Source organism: Pseudoliparis swirei, chromosome 7 (assembly GCF_029220125.1).
Source record: "Pseudoliparis swirei isolate HS2019 ecotype Mariana Trench chromosome 7, NWPU_hadal_v1, whole genome shotgun sequence".
Taxonomy (NCBI): Eukaryota; Metazoa; Chordata; class Actinopteri; order Perciformes; family Liparidae; genus Pseudoliparis; species Pseudoliparis swirei.
In genome coordinates, this window is record NC_079394.1 from 14,674,743 (window position 1) to 14,691,112 (window position 16,370).

At 43.9% G+C, this 16,370-nt stretch overlaps 1 protein-coding gene across 1 annotated transcript; it reads right to left on the reverse strand.

The window, feature by feature from the left end:
- Positions 1-767: 767 nt before the first annotated feature.
- LOC130196138 (protein FAM163B) lies at positions 768-1,659 on the reverse strand. Its single transcript, XM_056418019.1, has 2 exons — positions 1,567-1,659; positions 768-1,226 (listed from the first exon to the last, which is right to left on the reverse strand). Exons 1-2 carry the CDS (start codon positions 1,657-1,659, stop codon positions 768-770), a joined length of 552 nt encoding a protein of 183 aa, XP_056273994.1.
- Positions 1,660-16,370: the final 14,711 nt, after the last annotated feature.

Consider the following 16,370-nt stretch of genomic DNA (forward strand, 5'->3'; position numbering starts at 1 on the left):
TTTGGGGGCTTGCAGATGCATTGAATTTGATTTAATATAACAACATTTGGGTTTCCGCATATCGACTGTGTGTTTTTCTTTTACGACCATTTGAGCAGTGAGAGTTAACACCAGAATTCGCAGATCCGCCCATTCCCTTTTTTTTTAGCATATTGTACCTTTTCCCCTTGATTGAGTTGCTAAGGGCGAATTGTTACAACATAACCAAAAGAATGACATTTAGTTTAGATGAAATACCGATCGCGTTTTCAGCCTATATACGTTGTTTTCTAAATGTTTGAATGTGGAGTACGTGTGATCGAATACAATATTGTTGACAACACCAAAGAGCTACATAAAAAAGCTACCCTTATACTGTAGCTGCGAGCGTGGAGTGGCACTCTATGACATTGCGTAATCACTGCCAGAAAGCAGGTCGAAGTACATCCGCCCCGGAGCGGGCGGCTCCAGAATCCTACATAGCTGAGTTATTTCCCCACAGACCCCCGATGGCAATAGCGGAGGCGCAAATCGCCATATTAAAAGTAATTGTAGCGGCACAATTTTTTTCAAGCTGTTATTTTAAGGTACAATTGTTACATAATGTTACTTTAAGTCAAGTCTGTCAGAAACAAACAGCATTCAGCTGTTAGCAGTTCCTCCAATATGGCTGCGAGGATATGTGTCGCGTTACCCAGAAGCCCTCGGGAGTTGCACTGCATCAATGCTATGTCCACAGCATGTTGATAGAATGCGCCGTTGCACCTCGACCTCCACGTCGTCGGCTCCTAGACGTCGGTGCTGACGCTGTGGGTGACCACCTCCTTCATGGTGACGGAGCGGATGAGGTTGAGCTTCTGGTAGAATCTGGTTAGGTCCACGGGGGGCAGCTCCAGGTCCTGCTGCTGCACAGTCCTGTAGCCGAACCCGCGCCCGCCGCCGCCGCCGCCGCAGAGCCTCTCCGGGTGCTGCAGGTAGAAGGGCAGCGAGCAGCGGGCGCAGGACGGGCAGAAGGCGTGCGAGCGCTGGCACCTGGGCGGCGGCGGCGGGGGCGTGGAGGAGTAGCTGGCCGGCCCGTTGGCCTCGGTGAGGAAGGTGGGGGGGTAGTCCGGCTCGTCAAAGTAGTGCTGCGGCGTCGGCGGCGACGGGGGAGCGGACAGAGCCAGAGGCCGGCCCGGAGACATGGCGGCGAGCTCCGGTTCCTCCCCTTCCCCCTTCTCAGACTCCTCCCTCTTACAGCAGTAATACTGCAGCGGGGGGAAATAACGGGAAGAGAGTTTTATTAATGTTCACAACAATGTGAATATGTGGCAATGATGGACTTTCACCAAGGAGACCGGTGTTCCTGTCCCATGTGAAACCACATCTCCAATATTAAGATTTTGAAGACATTCGCATCAGCCTCAGCTGCACTTTATTGCCAAATGTTAGAATGCTAACACATTGAAGTATCATGTCAAATCAAACATGGTGAACATCAGCAGCATCGCTGTCTTCATCCTTGTATTATTATTTATTTTAGTATTGATGCTTTTTGAACATCAATTAATGAATTATGTAAATTAACTTAAAATAAAACGCTCCTACCTGCAGCCTACACAAACACAGTACGGCGACGATGGTCAGTAAGATGACTGTAGCCAGAATTCCTCCCGCGATGACCACGGTCCCGGCTGACATTCGAAATCCTCTCCATCAACAGCCTGCAGGGAGGAGGAAGAGGAGGAGGAGGAGAAAAGAGGAGGAAGGTGAAAACAAGGGAGACGAAGCAAGTGAGGAGTTGAGAGGAAGACGAGAAGGAGAAGAAAGGAGTGAGGAAGAAGTTGCTTACGAGATTAGAGGGAAAGAGGAGGAAGTAGAGATGGAAAAAGACAAAGGAGACGGGTAGAGGAAAGAAACTACAAAGGGACAAAATGCAACTACAAAGAGACACAAGGAAACTACAAAAAGAAACTACAAATAAACTACGAAGAGACACAAAGAAACTACAAAGAGACACAAAGAAACTACAAAGAAACTACGAAGAGACACAAAGAAACTACAAAGAGACACAAAGAAACTACAGAGACAAAGAAACTACAAATAAACAATAAAGATACACAAAGAAACTACAGAGACAAGGAAACTACAAATAAACAATAAAGATACACATAGAAACTACAAAGGAACACAAACAAACTACAAAGAAACACAAATAAACTACAAAGAGACACAAACTACAAAAATAAAATGCATCAATAAAGAGACTTAAAGAACCAAATGAATCAAAGACAAAAACACACAAAAACACATAACTTCAAAGAGACACACATATTCTGAAAACAACTACAAAAAGACTAGAAAGACATCAAAGTAGCAGCTAAGAGACAAAAAGAGACACTTTTTACAACTATGAAAGGATGAAAAACAACCACAAAGACACATGAAGCAACAGAGAACCTCAAAAGCTCCTCAGAAAGGGCCAAAACCATCACAGACAAACCCACACAAACTAAGTGTGGTGGGTTGTCTCAGAACTCCAGTAGATGCACTGACGGCATCACGGCCACGTGTTCCGATGTGGAAGAGTTTCCATTAATGTGGTTCATTAATGTTAAAAAGATATTTACTCCAGACTGAACTGGAGAATCAAACGTTTATGTAATGAGAGGAAGATCTGGATTCATCTCTTAGCTTGTGGTGAGCATTTCATGAGCACTCCATTAAACATGTTGAGTTCAGCTCCCAAAGCAACTCGACAACTCAATCAGGAGAGACGGGTATTTAGAGTTGAACAATCATTTATTACAATAGAATATTGCAATAGTGCAAAGTCTTTTTGGCGATTGGACTCCATCCTGAAGTAGGATAAACCAGGGGTAGAGCTGCTGATATCTGCGCAGGCAGAATCCCCCCAAAGAGAATTATTTTATATGTATAAAATAAATTAAACCTTACCTACAGCCGCAGAAGTTTCCTAGGCACCCCTAGAACCATTTCATGAAACCACTAGTTATGGTTCGAAGGGGTTAAGGCTAGCCGTAATAGTAAACATCACAGAGTTAAGAAGGTCTAGCTAAAAAGCAAGAGAGGAAGGCCCCGAAGGACTGCAGACAAGGATACGGAGGTCTATCGACCGCAGAAGCTAATAGTGCCGATCTAGATATACAGCACTAAGACAGCAGGATCCGACCGGATCCCGAAAATGATAGTGGGGTCGGAAATGACGCAGAAAGGCAGATTAGGGGTGAAGATGCACCGCAGACAAGGACAGGAGGGGGTCGAGAGTAGACCGCAGAACTGGACAGTGTGGATAGGAACTACCACTTCAAAGGAGAAGGGGATTTTAAGATCCCCGAATGGATAGCGGGGGTCACGACGTGCTTGGTCGCTCCCAAGGACCGGATAGGTTGGGTCAAGTTAGACCGCAGACAAGAATAGATTGGGGTCATGGGTAGACCGCAGACAAGGACAGGTTGGGGTCCTGTGTAGACCGCAGAACAGGATAGTAGGGGTCACGTTCAAGACCGCAGGACAGTTCGAGTCGGATTTGTATCGGTTGGTCGCTTCTCGTTAGACCCCTGTCGGACTCTGGCGTTCCCACGCATCCGGGGAAGTACGTCCGGGGAAAAGACTGTGTCCTCGTTGGACGGGTTCGTCGCAGACCCAGAAACAAGAAATACCCGGAAACAGGAATATTATGTCAGCTTTGTGACGGCCCTCCCTGGACCTGTAAACGAGAGCGGGTTTCCATACCATCTTTTGCCTGATTTTTTTGCTGGAAATTGGAAGATAATCCGCTTTGCCAGGTAACGGAGACCTAGGAAAATAAGAAGGATACCGTTACGCCAGATAGCATTCACCGAGGAAAATAAGAAAAGATCACGTTAAGCCGGGCAACGTAAACCGCTAACTATTACGTTAAACTAGGCAACGTCAAGCAGGGAAGTAGAAACTTCACGTTAGTTAAGGGCAACGTGAAACCAGAGAATGCTAGAAGAACACGTTTAGGCGAGACAACGTAAAAGCAGGAAAATATTCTTCTTCTTCTTTTAAATTTAAGGCCAGCATAGCCGCGAAATGAACACCACCACCAGTTATATGTAACCTTACCAATTTAAGGTTTCAGGGACCTTTGATTTGACCATATGGTGTCGAGGTCCAGCCGGATGTCGGAGCCAACGGCAGAGGAGGACCACCTCCCCATTCTCTGGAGAGTTGAGGCGGAGATGCCTTGGCGGCCGCCGAAGTAGCAGCCCCTATCCGGAAAGAATGCCCCGAGTAGTTTGGCTAGGCTAAGTTGCTATTTGGGAGGATAACCTTCCAATGACCCCGGAACCAAGTCTGAGATATGGCCACCTTCCCCGGGGGAAGGAAGAGAGGAGCAGTGGAGCCCGTCTTAGGCCGAACCAAGAGGTACTCAAGCATGCTTCATGTTAGTTAAGGGCAACGTGAAACTAGAGAATGCTAGAAGCACACGTTTAGATGAGGCAACGTAGAAGCAGGAAATTGAGGAAAACTCACAAGAAAACTGATCACCTCGCACCAGCATGGTTCCACAAGTCCGTGTTAGCGAGCGGATCTGGAACCTTAGCTATGGTGAGATACGGCTGTACATAAGATGACTGACAAGTCACTGCCAACCGATACTTGAAACGGACACCACAAACAATTTATATGAATGACTTACCATATAGTGTCGGACTTCAATGATTTATGACTTGCCAGCATTAGGTTGAGGTCAGAGTAAAGGTCTACAGCTGTCCCATTCCCGGCATCAGTGCAACTGCGATGCCTAGGGGTTAGCCAAAGTAGCAGCCTCTGTGCTACCCCTTTGACCTACATAATGCTTCGTTGATCGAAGAAAGGAGGCCCTCCCGTACAAAGCTGCCTAGATACTTGGAGTATTGCCCGGGAAGACCATCCAGGATCCGAAAATGGCCTGAGGTGTTTAGGAAGCTGAGCGTCTCCTAAGCTAATGAAGTTGCTTAACGATAACCATTGACGGACTGCAACTGTGTCACAGAGGGAGGCCAGTAACCCCCCAAAACCACGGATGGCCTGCATCCGTGTAGCCCTTGACTGCATCAGGGAAATGCACCATCAGCCTTTGCAGAAAACGCAACTCCATACAGAAATTGTCCAACAACCTGCCCCGCAGGTCATACCGGCCCGTCAAGATAGATAATATCGGGAAAATTTGAGATAGGCCGATGCCATATCCAGAGAGTAGGCCATAAACGCGCATTCGTCAGGTATGATACCTCTGACGAATGTACCAATGGCCAGGAGAGTGAGTAAGCGTAAACTCTTTTACTTGTTCTTGCGTCCTAGACCAAGCCTCCGCAGACGCACACGACCATACTGCCGCGTTCACAGCAAAGCGTTTATGCAGTCCTTTATGCAAGGGTCAAGACCCAGCCGATATCATCCTCACGCTGGACCTACCCCTGATAGATACTTACTCTCTATTCTACCTTCTTACCTCTCTAGTCATTCCACATGCAACAGTACTAACCTGCCAATCAGATTGCCCGCTGAATTACTCCTCAGGTGTCAAGCACACAGCTAGAGGTGACTATGAATTGCCACACTGAAGTGGAAATAGATTGAGATCGTGATCACGATATCCTGATTAATGAGCATTAGTTCAACCACATTTCTCCTCGGATTTAACATTAGACAGGGAGCATGTACTGATGGAAAACTCTTCCTTTTGCCATCTGTCAGGTATCCTTACAACCAGCCAACGTTATCATCCTGTTTCTTCTGAAAACTTATTACCACATTTAAAGACGAGCTGTTGAATTAACGTTTAATGACTATTTAAAGAAAACACAAAAACCCACGCCTACTAAATATATGCTACCTCTATTATACTTCTAAATGTTGTATCCTAACAAGCCCACTCTGGCTTTTACCTTATTCTGCTACCCAACTACAAATATGTGACCAAGCAAAGCCATCTTTACCACAAACCGGTAGGCAGAAAGAAAGTAAATCTTTGAAAGTCTCAAGTTTCCAACAGATCGACTCCCATTCCCCAACTTAGCGGCTCAATGCTTGCTTCTGCCTGCCATTAGAGGCTCAATGCTAGCTCCAGCCAGTCTTACAGGCCCAACGCTTGCTCCAGCCTTCCGAGGCTTAATGCTTGCTCCAGTCTTCCGAGGCTCAATGCTCACGCCAGTCTTCCGAGGCTCAATGCTTGCTCCTGCCTGCCATTAGAGGCTCAATGCTCGCTCCGGCCAGCTTTTACAGGGTCAATGCTAGCTCCAGCCAGTCTTACCGGCCCCAATGCTTGTGCCAGCCTGCCTTCCAGACCCAAGGCTCGCTCCAGCCAGTCTTACAGGCCCAACGCTTGCTCCAGCCTTCCGAGGCTCAATGCTCACGCCAGCCTTACCGGCTTAATGTTTGCTCTAGTCAGCCTTACGGGGCACAGCGTTAGTCCCAGCTGTCTTGTAAAGGCTGAAACTTGCCCCGGACTACATCGGCTCTATTGACTTTACAGACTCAATGACTTCGACCTTCTTTATAAATATAAACTAAAATATAAAATATTTATTTTCATTTGTATACAATATATAAATATATTTATATTTTATTCTCACTGACATCCTCCCACTAAATGTACTTACATGCAGTCAACTACGTTACGTATTATTTAGTTGCAACTGCATCCTAAGTTAACCTAAATTAGAAACCTTTATTTACACTACGTATCCATTGATACAACTATCAGGCTATGTCAAAACAGAATACACGTTAGACAATGTGATGTCACGACCAAGCGCGACCATAGCGGGACTACCAGAGTAATCGCCGGCTGCGATACTTCTCCTGCGTGCATGCCTGGCGCCGTCCTACCGCGACATTAAAGTTTGTATGAACTGCTGCCCGTTATGTCATTTCAGCGGCATCACTTTCGAACACGCTCCTTCCGTGACTGGAAGGACTGGTTCGTACTGCTTGAATCGAAAAGACGGTCCGGAGCTTCGGGCGCGAGTCTGAACTCAGAGTGCACTTATTTAGTGTTCCGGTTCACCTCACGGAGCCCAGTTAGCGCCGCCGAAACAACGTAATAAAGACACCGCGGTTACCGGGATTTGAAGAGAGCATCGATGGTGTGCATGAAGCTACACCGTGACTGCAGGGCGGAGATGACGCCGTTGTCAATCGTAGAGGAGACAAATTCCTGGCGTACCAAATACCAGAAGCGCCGTGCTCCTCTTGGCCTGCAGCCTCGGCATACGCCCGCTCTTCCGGTCCCGTCGCCGTAGAGGGAGCAGCTGATAGCAGCTAACTAACTAGCCATACTTGCTAGTGGAGCAGGAGAGGAGGCTCGCTGCTAGAAACACCGCACTGGGTGAGTATACCTGAGCAGGGCAGCCCGCTGGCTAAACAGCTAGCTCTGATAGCAGCAGAGACTCCACTAGCAAGCTCTGAATGCTCCACCATCAACAGCGGGACCGAGGTAAAGCCCAGAAATCCAGTATTTAAAAAACACCGCTGCACAAAAATGTTTCAAACATTGAATCATGCTAAAACAGTGTGGGATCCTCGGTGCAAGCCGAAGGGACTATTCAGTGGACACTTAAACTTTCGCAGCATTGCTAATAAACATGAACAATTAGAACATCTGCTGTTTGAGTCCAATATTGACTGTTTAGGAATATCAGAATCTTGGCTAAAACCGTCATCACCATCCGCTCTTGTGTCTATGTCAGGATATCATGTGTTTAGGAAAGATAAACTGAGGGGAAAAGGAGGGGGTGTGCTACTTTATGTGAGGGATACTTTCACCTGTAGGGAAATCAAACTCCCAGCTAACATTGCATTTGATTGTGTTGGTGTAGAAATCACACTATCTGAGGAAATGTCCCTCACTATGATTTGCCTGTATCGCCAACCCACCGCTAAGGTGGATTTCTATGACCAGGTAAAACTCCTGCTGAACTCATGTGACTCCAACAAAGAGCTAATTATCATAGGTGATTTTAACATTAACTGGAATGACAAAAAAATAGAAAAATCTTAAAACGAATCACGGATAAACACAACTTAACACAGCTGGTGGATCAACCAACCAGAATAACCAAAACCTCAAAACTATGATAGATTTATTGTTTACAAACAAGGCTGACAGGATAGTTAAAACCTACAACTTCCTGACAGGTCTTTCTGACCACAATCTTGTCCTTTTTGCCAGAAAACTCACAAAAAAAAGGCTCATTGCCAAAGCTAAAACGCCTGCCTTGGGCTCACGCTTCATCCCCAAAAACCTGCAGCAACGTTTCATGGAGGCAATACAAATTATTGACTGGGGGGACACTCTGTCCTCTGAAGACATTGGTGTAAACAGTAATCTGTTTATATCCAAAATCAATGAAACAATGTCTTCATTCTCAAAGAAAGGGGGTCGTAGGGAGAGGAAGGAGCACCACATTCCCTGGCTTAACATCGCCTGTAGGAATTTAATGAAAACTAGAGACCAACTATTAAAGCAGAGTTTGAAATCTGGACTATCTACTGACAGACAGAAATTCACTCATGCTCGTAACAAGGTGACTCAAACAATAAGACAGGCCAAAGCAAACTTTTTTATCAACATAATTGAAGGTGCAAAAGGTAACAGTAAAGACGTTTGGCAAATCCTAAATAAATTATTAGGTAAAGATAATAAACAGAAAAATAATACTATAGAATTAAAAATCAATGATGCCTCCATAAAAGACCCTGCTGTGTTAGCCAGCTCTCTAAATGAGTACTTTATAAATAGTGCTCTGGATGTCACTAAGTTCTTCCCACCATCTGAGGTCTCCCACAGCCCGATTGTGTATACAAATCCAGTCTTTGAGCTGGAGGAAATCACAGAGGTGGAGGTAAAAAGTATAATCTCAGGATTAAGAGGTTCTAAGGCTAGGGATGCAGATGATCTAGACATCAACTTTAAAAACAAATATTGACGGTCTAATAAAACCAATTACTATGCTTGTAAATCAATCAATCAGCATGAGGGAAGTCCCATCATCCTGGAAAATGGCCACGGTAATACCGATTTTTAAATCTGGGGATAAGGAAATAATGTCCAACTACAGACCTATCTGCATCCTCCCCTGTGTCTCTAAGGTAGCTGAGAAATGGGTGTCAAAACTAATCACCAAACATTTAGACAAAGGTTTTGTTCCTCTCCACCCAATGCAGTTTGGTTTTCGTGCTCAACACTCCACTGAGACAGCTAACTGTGTCTTTGTGGAAAAGGTTAAATGTATGTTGGACACAAGCCCGTATGTGGGTGCTGTATTCCTAGACCTCAGGAAAGCTTTTGACACTGTTGACCACCAAGTGCTCCTGACAAAGCTGACTTATTTCAACTTTTCAGCAGACTCAATACAGTGGCTTGAGTCATATTTATCAAACAGAAAACAGAGTGTTTTGGTCAACGGTGCCAAATCCCCATACCTTGTCAACCCTGTAGGGTTCCACAAGGTTCCATTCTTGGACCATTACTGTTTTCACTGTACATAAATGACTTACCTAATGTATGTCCTGAGTTAAATGTACAAATGTATGCCGATGATGCGGTCATCTTTGTACAGGGAAAAAATACTGAAATGATCTCATTGTGTCTCTCAAATGCTTTGGACAAGGTCCAACACTGGCTGAACAACATTTGCTTACAGTTAAATGCAAAAAAAACTGTATGCATGATGTTCAGTAAACGACCAGTCGTAATCGAAGGATCAAAGGTGTTTTTAAACGGAGCAGAACTACAACTAGTCCCCCACTTCAAGTATCTTGGGGTCATACTAGACTCAAACTTGAATTTTAAAAAACATATTTAAAAAATCTCCAACACCATAAAATTCAATCTGCAAAATTGTAAACAAATTATACCCTTCTTAACCATCAATGCTGCAAAGTCATACCTCCACTGTATGATCTTTTCCCACATTGAATACTGTTTTACAAATTGGTCGTTTGCCTGTGCCACAAACCTGAAACCAATACAACAGCTGTACAAGAGGGCTATCAAGGTGTTTGACAGAAAGCCTAATTCATACCACCACTGTACTATCCTTGAGAAACACCATTTCCTGAGTTTTGACAATTTAAAGTCTTTTAAAAGTATGGGTTTTATTTATAAATGTTTACATGGACTGGCTCCCTCCCTTAGGGAGTTCATCCACAGAAAAACACTGGACGCTCCACCAGGTCAGAAACCAGAGGAGACTGTGAAGTCCCCATAGACGGACCACTTTTGGCCAAAATGTCCTCTCCGTTAAAGGAAGCTCATTGTGGAATAGCCTCCCAACTCAGATACGGGATTGTGCCACCCTCAACAGCTTTAAAGGTCAACTAAAAGAATGGTTGAGAAACACACAGACGTGCAATCACCGCTAAATGCACTTTAGCATAGGGGTATTCTCCTCTTGCACTTTATGTAGCACTTTTATCTTATATTGTATTGCACTTTACATGTCACTGCTGCTATATTGTACTGCCATGTGGTAAATACTCATGTATGCTGCTCTTGCTCTTTTTGCATATCACGTATTTAATATTTTTACAAATGTCATGTTATTATATATTGTACGTCAGGGACTACGGATGGAAATTAGCTCAAAGCTATAATCTGGCATATTTACACTGAAAACATAACCTGTCTAAAGTGTTCATTAATGTGCATTGTCCCTCTTCAAATAAAACGATTAACTAACTAACGATTAACTGAACACACCTCTCCACGAGATAACCACAATCGGAATCTGACATGTTTCAGCTCCTAATAATTAGATGCAATCAGCAGAGGACCAATCTCCCCATACGAACTGACGCGAGCTGAAACGACAACTGACAGCAGCAGAGAACAGAACTTTAAAGTGTTACCAACGACTCTGTGATAGGCTTATCCAACTGGGCTGGCTCTAAATGGTTCATTCATCGGGCCCGCCCCCAATCAGCTAAGGGAGTAATCGCTGCAAGACTTGTGAATGAACCAGCTGTACCCAATGTCTTCCTGTCTGAATTTTCGCTAAGCTACATTTAGACAACACCGGAGCCCTCAGCGACCCACAACGCCTCCCCATCCATCCGTCTACCTCTCCATCCATCCGTCGACCTCTCTATCCGTCTATCTACCTCCATATACACCTGTCTATCTACACATCTATCTACCTACCTACCTATCTACTAGAGATGCTCCGATCAGGTTTTTTGGTGCCGATCACTGAAATCAGTATCTGCCGATCCGATAATACCGATCAACGATTACTGTGTCGGTTGAAGCATTCTATTTATTGTGTAGCATTATTTATGAAATTAATTATTCTAAACAACATTGGTTTTGTATTTTACGTATTTACAATTTAAATTTAAATTTAATACATTAAAATTGTTTGATTGCCAGTGTAGGGGAATTCAGATATGTATGGAACACATCTGCATCAGTCATTTCCTGGAACTCTTTGGGAAATCTATATACAGGACTTCAAATAATCAGAAATGTGCTTTTTTAACATACAAAAGTCTGACCTTTATTTTTATAAACTCTTCCTTGGTCCAGTAAAAATGTTTTAATTTTTGAATAATTGAAGCTAAATCTCAGAAACGATCTATAAAGATACAAAATCAGTTCATTGTTTACTTTTATTTGTTTGTGTATGATTTGTCGACATCTTATATTGAAAAACTGATGTTTTTTCACGTGAATCCTTCCGCTAATTTTATCAAAACCCTCGCGCGCTCCCGATCAAATGCATGTTCCGTGAACATCAGTCGATAGGGGCACAGAAGTTATTTGTCGGCTTAGTTGACCACGGAGATCCGAGTGTCGGCTGAGTTGACCGCAGTTCGGCGGGACAGGGACGCCGCTCGGTGCGTGAGGATCCCCTCTGCACTCTGCCGGCCCTCGCTGGGCGGATTGTCTCCGTTGCGGTTCGCCGCGATTGAATCGTCTCTGATAGTTCTCGCAGATTTTATGTCATCTGATTGGCCAAGTTTAAACCGATAATGGGAATATCGGCCGATATGGATCTGTGCCGATCAGATCGGAGCATCCCTACTATCTACATATCTACCTACATACCTACCTACCCATCCATCTACCCATCTATCCATATACATATCCATCTGTCTACCTATCTACCCATCTATCTATCTATATATCTACCCATCTACATAGCTACCTATCTATCTATCTCCCCATCTAACTACCAACCTACCAACCAACATCTATCTATCTATCCATCTATCCATCCATCCATCCATCCATCTATCTATATATATATATATATACCTACCTACCTACCTATTGTTAGGAACTGAGTGTTTCCTGTTTCATGTTGAAGTCCCTGTCTTGTTTCCTGTTTCCCTGCTCTTCCCTCCCTGTGCTTGTTTGTTTCTTTCCTGATTGTTTCCACCTGTGTCTCCACCTGTGTCTCGTTCCCCTGTGTATTTAATCTGTGTCTTTCTTTTTGTCCGGGGTCGGATCGTTTTTGTTCTTGTGTGGTGTTTGTCCGTGTTCCTGGTCGATATCCGGTTAAATAAACCTTGTCTTTTGAGAAACTCCTGCTGCGTTTGGGTCCTCCACACCACTCACCATAACACCTGTCTCTCTATCTATCTCCCCATCTAACTACCAACCAACCTATCTATCTATCTATCTATATATCTATATACCTATATACCTACCTACCTACCTATCTTTCTATGTAATGAGTTTCAATAAAATATCAGCATGTTTTGAAGTGTTAAACAGGAGGAGAAATAATTTTGGGAAACGTTGACAGAAGGAACTTGTTCAGTTTTCCTTTTTCTTTCTTCCTGTGTGAACGAGTAAAGAAGTCTGTTTATCTCCTTGAAATTACACGAGCTAGACAGAGAGATTATGCATTTTAAAAAGTCCTTTCCCTTCATGTTTCATGCAATAAATCCAGCATTGAATGTCGGTGAGGACGAGGAAAGAGAACTCAAAACGCCAAAGAGACGGCGGCAACGTTTCTGTACCTTTAATCTGGCGACTGTATTAGTATTATGACTTTAAATTATGAAGCGCTAATATTCAGCTTTCCTCTCATGTTCGATGTAATAAAAACCATGGTCCGAGCATCAGGTCTACGAGCTGCCCCCCTCAGCATCACGTCCATGCATCCAGCATCTATCCACCATCCATCATCTATCCATCCATCCATGTCCATCCATCCATCATCAAGTTATGCATCCATCATCTACCCATCCAGCCACGTCCATGCATCCATCATATATCCATCCATTCATCAACGTCCATCCATCCATCCAATGTCCATGCATCCGTCATCAATCCATCCATCCATCATCTATCCATCCACCCAGCCATTGACAAAACATTGTGACATCAAACAATGATATATTGTCTTCTGTAGGAACCAATGGGCTTGCAGCACAGACAGGAAGTCAGAGACGTTGTCATCTACATTTATACAAGTTTCATCGTTTAATAGTTGAAGCTTTAACGCCTCGTATCCAAAACATGTGCCAGTATATCACTCCGCTCACACAGGAGTACAAACTACAGTCAGTCCAAAAAAAATACAACTTAAACATTTCCTAAATTTCCTTTTTTTTGTATTCCATGCAGTGGTTTGTATGCGCACTTTACGCACAGACAGTTTCCGGTTTGGAAACGACCCGATGGTTTCTGGCACTTGGCACAGTTTCACCCACTTTGCTTCCTCACGCTCCGCAGGAGGCGCGGAGACACGCACCACACACACACACAACCACACACACACGCGCGCACACATGCACACACACACACGCACACACACACACTCTTACCCATCACACTAGTATTCTGATCGTCCCATGGTGTCCCCGCCCCTTCCCCCCACGCAGCACCTCCAGCTCGTTTGAGTTTCAGCCGTCTCGGGGGGATGGGGGTGGAGGTCTAACCGGACCCGGGCTCCCTACTCACAGCAGCGTGTTAAACAAACACACACACACACACACACACACACACTGGACCTGAGATGATTTATCTCTTCATGACCTCACGACCTGCAGCTGGACACGTCTTAGGAGTTCCTCTGGATGAGGAAGTGGTTCCTTATCCGTTTCCTCTTTTAATTTCCCATCAGTCGTTAAAAGTCCTTAAAATCCATTAAAATGCTGAAATATTCCCTCTCCAGGTCCCCGGGTTCTCAAAACGTAGAAATAAGCAACCGGACGACGTGTTGGGGCTAAAGCTCCGGTCCTGCACACCGGAACCGGTCTCACCCGGTCTGCTGAGGCGCGTTCACTCCTGATGCTGACCGGAGTGGGACGTGAACGCGCGTCATCACTGGAGCGCGCGCTGCAAAATATTAATATAAAATGTACACACACACGCACACGCACACACATGCACACACACACACACACACATGCATACATCTATATCTTTCATCCCTGTTTTTTATAATTTATATTTTATTCTCGTGTGTTTAGTTTATTGGTGCTGCTACTGTGACGACAAATTTCCCCTTGGGGATTAATAAAGTATATTTCTATCTATCTATCTATATGCGTTCAGGTCTTCAATGACAAAGAGATTTAAAATAAGTTTGTCTACACGGAAATATAATCTAAATTTAAGGACCACTATGGGAATTAACCTTCTTCTTCTTCTTCTTCTCCAAAGCTTTATGCACCATCTTATGAGTTATAGGGCGATAACTCACTATTATCATGAGTTATTGAGGATTTGATGAGGAGACACACAATAAGCTTTAGAGAACTAGAGACCTTTTTCCTCTCCTCGAATCTGTCCTCAAATATCAATCAAATTATCAATTTAAATAAAAGTGATCTGCAGTTAAAAATGAGTGTTTTTGTTTTATTGAATAAATTGAACTCCCTTTGACTGCAGAGAAAACATCCTTTTTTTAGAACGAAACATCAACAACATTGAAGCACAATACTTTGTGTTTTTCCATTTTATCAATTCATTTTGACTTTGGGATTTTTTTGGAGGGACATTTTTGGATCATAAAAGCTAGGTTTAAAACATTTCTTGGGGAAAGACTGAGATGAAGTCTGTGATCCCGGAAATAAACTTCAACGTGAGAAATGTGATTACATCTTTTGGTGTTTCAGCCTCGTCTGTTTCCTCTGGAGATGAAACCTGAAGCTCCTGAAGACGAGTTCAAAGAGGAAGAAAAGATTTTACCAGGTAAATAATTTAAAGGAGGGCTGAGATTCCTCTGTGTCGTACCGACAGCAGCTAGAATATTAATAAGAGTTTCTTCCCCTCATCCTCATGTGGAGCTGAAAGCTCACAACTCCAGAACTTTGATGAGCTCCGGAGAGAAGAAGAGAGTCGGGTTCTGGAGTAGGAGAAACGAGTGTGAAACAGACTTCAGTGGACGAAGAGCAGATCAAAGAAGTTTTTATTCGTATTCTTTCAACGCAGCGGGACCAGACGTCGTGTTTTCATGAGCATTTCTTATTATCCTGTGTCATATTTTTGGTAAAGCAAATATCAATCAACTAAAAGTTTGACATATATTCTGAACATTTGACAAAATAAATTCTGGAGGTCCGATATTTAAATGGATTTATATATTCTTTGCTGGGGTTTATATTCTTCAAATGATAAATGGATATTCGGATAACACTACATGTGTCCTCCTCCTCCTCCAATGACAGCAGGAAGCATGACTTCCTCATTAAAACAGTTTTTAGATGACTCTTCAGCTTCTGGCATTCACAGCTCCACTTCCTGAATCACGGCTCAACTTCCTGAATCACAGCTCCACTTCCTGAATCACAGCTCCACTTCCTGAATCACGGCTCAACTTCCTGAATCACAGCTCCACTTCCTTAATCACAGCTCCACTTCCTGAATCACGGCTCAACTTCCTGAATCACAGCTCCACTTCCTGAATCACAGCTCCACTTCCTGAATCACTTCCTGAATCACAGCTCCACTTCCTGAATCACTTCCTGAATCACAGCTCCACTTCCTGTCCCTTTAGTCATCTTTATTATTCCTGTACAGTTCTATTTTCATAACATTTATAGCTACTTCTAGTCGTGAAGGTTCTGGTTCCCTCTACTTCTAGTCGTGATGGTTCTGGTTCCCTCTACTTTTAGTCGTGAAGGTTATGGTTCCCTCTACTTCTAGTTGTGATGCTTCCAGTTCCCTTAACTTCTAGTCGTGATGGTTCTGGTTTCTTCTACTTCTAGTCGTGATGGTTCTGGTTTCTTCTACTTCTAGTCGTGATGGTTCTGGTTCCAGAGAGCAGCAGGACTTCTGTCCTACAGCGAAGTCTTGAGTTGGTACCAGGAAGCTGGACGTCAGAGCCGACCTCAGGCGTCTCCTGTTCCACTTCTTAGTTGAAGGACTCAGAGCCTCATTTATACACATCGATAATAAAAACATGGAGAGAATGAAG

Bases quoted from the DNA above. Each gene is read 5' to 3' on its own strand.
- LOC130196138 (XM_056418019.1), bottom strand. From the start codon at position 1,659: ATGTCAGCCGGGACCGTGGTCATCGCGGGAGGAATTCTGGCTACAGTC. The intron at 1,227-1,566 runs GTAGGAGCGTTT...CCCCCGCTGCAG, and splicing joins TGTGTTTGTGTAGGCTGCAG to TATTACTGCTGTAAGAGGGA.